The sequence below is a fragment of the Paramacrobiotus metropolitanus genome, unplaced genomic scaffold (assembly GCF_019649055.1).
Source record: "Paramacrobiotus metropolitanus isolate TYO unplaced genomic scaffold, Prichtersi_v1.0 Parri_scaffold0000031, whole genome shotgun sequence".
NCBI lineage: Eukaryota > Metazoa > Tardigrada > Eutardigrada > Parachela > Macrobiotidae > Paramacrobiotus > Paramacrobiotus metropolitanus.
Genome location: NW_026570251.1, coordinates 1,157,879 through 1,161,469, shown reverse-complemented (window position 1 = coordinate 1,161,469; position 3,591 = coordinate 1,157,879). Strand labels below are relative to the sequence as shown.

The 3,591-nt window shown below is 45.2% G+C and overlaps 1 protein-coding gene across 1 annotated transcript; it reads right to left on the bottom strand.

Annotated features, from left to right (window-relative positions):
* Positions 1 to 1,232: 1,232 nt before the first annotated feature.
* Positions 1,233 to 2,666, bottom strand: LOC129588760 (uncharacterized). The gene is made up of 2 exons (XM_055483125.1): positions 2,135 to 2,666; positions 1,233 to 1,732 (listed from the first exon to the last, which is right to left on the bottom strand). Exons 1-2 carry the CDS (start codon positions 2,664 to 2,666, stop codon positions 1,419 to 1,421), a joined length of 846 nt encoding a protein of 281 aa, XP_055339100.1. The 3' UTR covers positions 1,233 to 1,418.
* Positions 2,667 to 3,591: the final 925 nt, after the last annotated feature.

Here is a 3,591-nt window from a genome sequence, read left to right as displayed (position 1 = left end):
GAACAAAACTATCGTCCCAGGCCCCAGCTACCCAACTATTTCCCATAACAGCGCCGAACCCACCCAATGATGCATCAGTATTGACAAACACACGGCGACGTTCCTTCCCGAATTTGGAAGAGAAAATACCATTAAGCATTGGCGCTACCTTAATCCACCACAACAACTCATGTCTTACGGGTGCTGTTATTCTTGCTCGGTGGTGAATTTCCCTTAAAGTATTCATAAAGTCAATAAACAAACGAGAAAAGGTGCGAGCGCCACGAACGGCGCGAGACGCAAAACACAAGTGACCAACTAGTTGCTGCAGCTCTTTTTTCGTGACCTTCTCAAACAAAAGTATAGACTCGCATTGTTTCACAATTTTAACAATTTTTTCATAAGGGAGTTCAATCATCTCATTGTTAGAGTCCAAAATCAAACCGAGAAATTGTACCCGTTGAGTTGGTGGAACAACTTTCTTCCAGTTAATTGGAAAACCGAGAGCAATCAATAATTCAATCAACTTATTTTGTGCAGTTACGCAAAGATACCAGGTAAGCGCAATAATTAAAAAATCATCCAGGTAAGGAACAATAATTATGCCCATCAATCTCGCAATACGGGCAATTGCGCATGAAATGCGATGGAAAATTGCGGGGCCACATGCTAAGCCAAAACACAAACAGTTATCGATAAAGTATGACGTGACCCCGTCAAGTTCCCATTTAAATCCCTGAAATTGCCGGTGGGCAGGAAAAACCGGTACCTGCCTGTATGCATTTTTTATGTCCACAATACCGTAATAACAACCGGCTGCACTTTGCGCAATGGCATCGTCGATACTTGCAAAGGAAAACTGATCCGGGTTCATGTAGGAGTTCAGTGAGTCACAATGTGGCCTGCTGCAATCGGTAATCGGACGCGGAATGTCCGAGTCTTTCTTTGGCACAGCGCCGATTGCATGTACCCTGACTGGTTTGAACGACTGCCGACTTATTTTACCAGAATTCAATTCATCACGAAAAATTTCGTCAAGAAAACCTTTATTTGTTGGTGACAGTGCGCTATTGTAATTCTCACATTCGGCTGCGGAAACATTAACGGCGTCATCCACTAAACGAAAACCGTGTGCAATACCATCTAAAATGAATTCCCGATCTGGATCATCTTTTAAATATTTTCTTCACTCAACCAGTTTACGTGATAAAGGACTACATTGTCGAACTTCTTCATCAGCCAAACCGTCTGAACAATTTTCAACATTTTTATTAATAACAACAGTTTCGCCACAACCAATAAAATTACTCGCGTTATGATTCACTTCAGAAAATACATGGATTGATTTGGCAGTAAAATGATTATCTGTACCCAAAACATTGCCATTTTCAACAGCATTTTTGACACACAAACCATGGTTCGCGACCCAACAACTCTCACTACCCGCCGCTCTTGGCTCCACGTCCGTTTCCGTCCTGGTTGCGTGGGCAATCTTGCATGTTGTGCCCTCTCCGGCGACACTTGGCGCAGGTGTGTTCGTATCCGCACTGACTCTCCCCGTAATAGCAGTGTCCTTCGTTGAAGGCAAAACAACATCCGAGCGGCATGTCGTAACCATGACCCCGGCCGTGGTTGAACCCACGGCCACGCCCGCGAAACCGATGAGGACCACCATTACCACGATAGCCACCATACCCACCGTAACCACCATAACCACCATGACCACCACGATTTCCTCTACCACGATACCCGCCTGTAGTCAACAATGTGCCCGCATGAAAACTGTCATGAATTAGATAAGCGCACGCACTGAAATCATTTAACGAGCAGTGTGCAAAATCGGCGTACTGCCGGAAGGCATCATCAAATTCTAAAATAGCCAGCGGATCGTAATGGCGGCGTTTGCTCGACAGAAACGCAATATACTCAGCATATTCTCTGAGAGTTTCAGAGTGACCCGGCATCGTACTCAATTGACTTATCAGCATCTGTGAACCGCTCATAAACTCTTCGTAAGTGAGATCCAGAGCACCAACCGTTTTCTTCTTATCTGCTTGCGCACGGGAATACACAACAGTATGCGGTCGCGGTAAATTACGAGCAATTTTGGACAAGTCACCTTTAGAATTTAAAACTTCTCTTAGGTCACACTCACCAATTCTCGCTGGGCCAAAGAAACGGGTTGGACTGCTTCGTTGTGATGGGAGGTCAAGGTCATCTGGCAGGATGTTGCGGCGTGTGTCCGGTTTGATTTCTGCGGCATCGGCTTTGGTGACCTTTAGCGGGGGAACGATGATGACAGAGTCTCCGTTGCGGCCGGAATTATTGATGTAGGTCAGCAAATCTTTGCGGTCGCAGAGAGGAATGGCATTGAGGGGCGGCTCCCAGAGATCTTCTTTTGACAAGGTGAGGACCTTCTCGACGGTCGTGAATCGCTGATTCTTCAGGATGGTTATAGCGGCTTCACCCAGGCCTACTATCTCGGCTAATCCCTCAACACTTCCGCAGGATAGTTCAAGCTCTGGCTGCTTGCTGGTGCTGTTGTTGGTGGATGAATCCGCTTGGTGATCAAGGACACGCTTAATCAGAACGTCTTTGTTGCCGGTGGTGATTAAGTTTAAACCCTTCAAAATGCCCCTTAACTCATCACACATTTGTGCTTCCAGTTCTTCTCGTGTCTGAACCATTTTACTACTACTTATTACACAGTATCAGAAAAACCTCACGAAAAGAAGCCGAACAGGCAAAAGTTTAGAACTAACTGAAAACAGGTTGGTGCGTGGTCGCTGCTATATATAGGCTTGAGTGCAGATAGGTCTGGATCCGCTTTAGGTCCGGAATCCGCTTTCGATCCATTCATAACAGCAAAGGGTCAGCCGTTTTGACCTCGTTATACTCAGATTCTCCAGCAAGAATCTTTTTCATTTCTTATCGCGTCCATGGTAACAAGCTTATGGCTGACCATTGGACCCAGCCAAATGATTTTAGCAAAAGGTTGACCATCTTAGATCCACCGCTGCGCTGAGAGCATTCTTATGCACTTTAAAGTGGCAAAATTGGAAAAGTAGAAGCCGAGATCCTTTGCCTCAAAGGAGAGGGGCCGAAGGTCTGGCACAGATAATTAGTATTCATATAACCAGTTTACGGTATCTACATCCGCACCAAATTTCGTGTCGTACACTAGTTTCGACGAAGGTTGATTCCGGCCGCTCAAGAAAACTGGAAATATAATAAATCTGAGGAAAACGTAGTAACCTAACAAACCCTAAGAAACCTAAGAAAACCTAAGAAAACTAAGAATGCGAGAATAATTCTGAGAAAACCTGAGAAGTCTAAGAAAACTAAGAAACCTAAGATCTTTATTTAAGCTTTATTTTATCTAATCTTTATTTTGTAGCGTTTTTCACAGTTTTACATGAATTATTAGCGACGCGATGCCGAAGGGCGCGGTCTGCCTCTGTCATTCCGCATTAGCTTATGTTAGCCTATGGGGGCCCATGGCAACAGTTTGTTTTTGGGGGGTTCTGCTTCCCCGTTGGGGCGTATCGATGGCGCAATAACGTAAGAACATTCGCGCCGTTGAGACGAATCTAGCGCACTTGGCCGCGTCGA

Bases quoted from the DNA above. Each gene is read 5' to 3' on its own strand.
- LOC129588760 (XM_055483125.1), bottom strand. From the start codon at position 2,666: ATGGTTCAGACACGAGAAGAACTGGAAGCACAAATGTGTGATGAGTTA. The intron at 1,733-2,134 runs GTGAGTGTGACC...TGTTGACTACAG, and splicing joins CTTTGGCCCAGCGAGAATTG to GCGGGTATCGTGGTAGAGGA.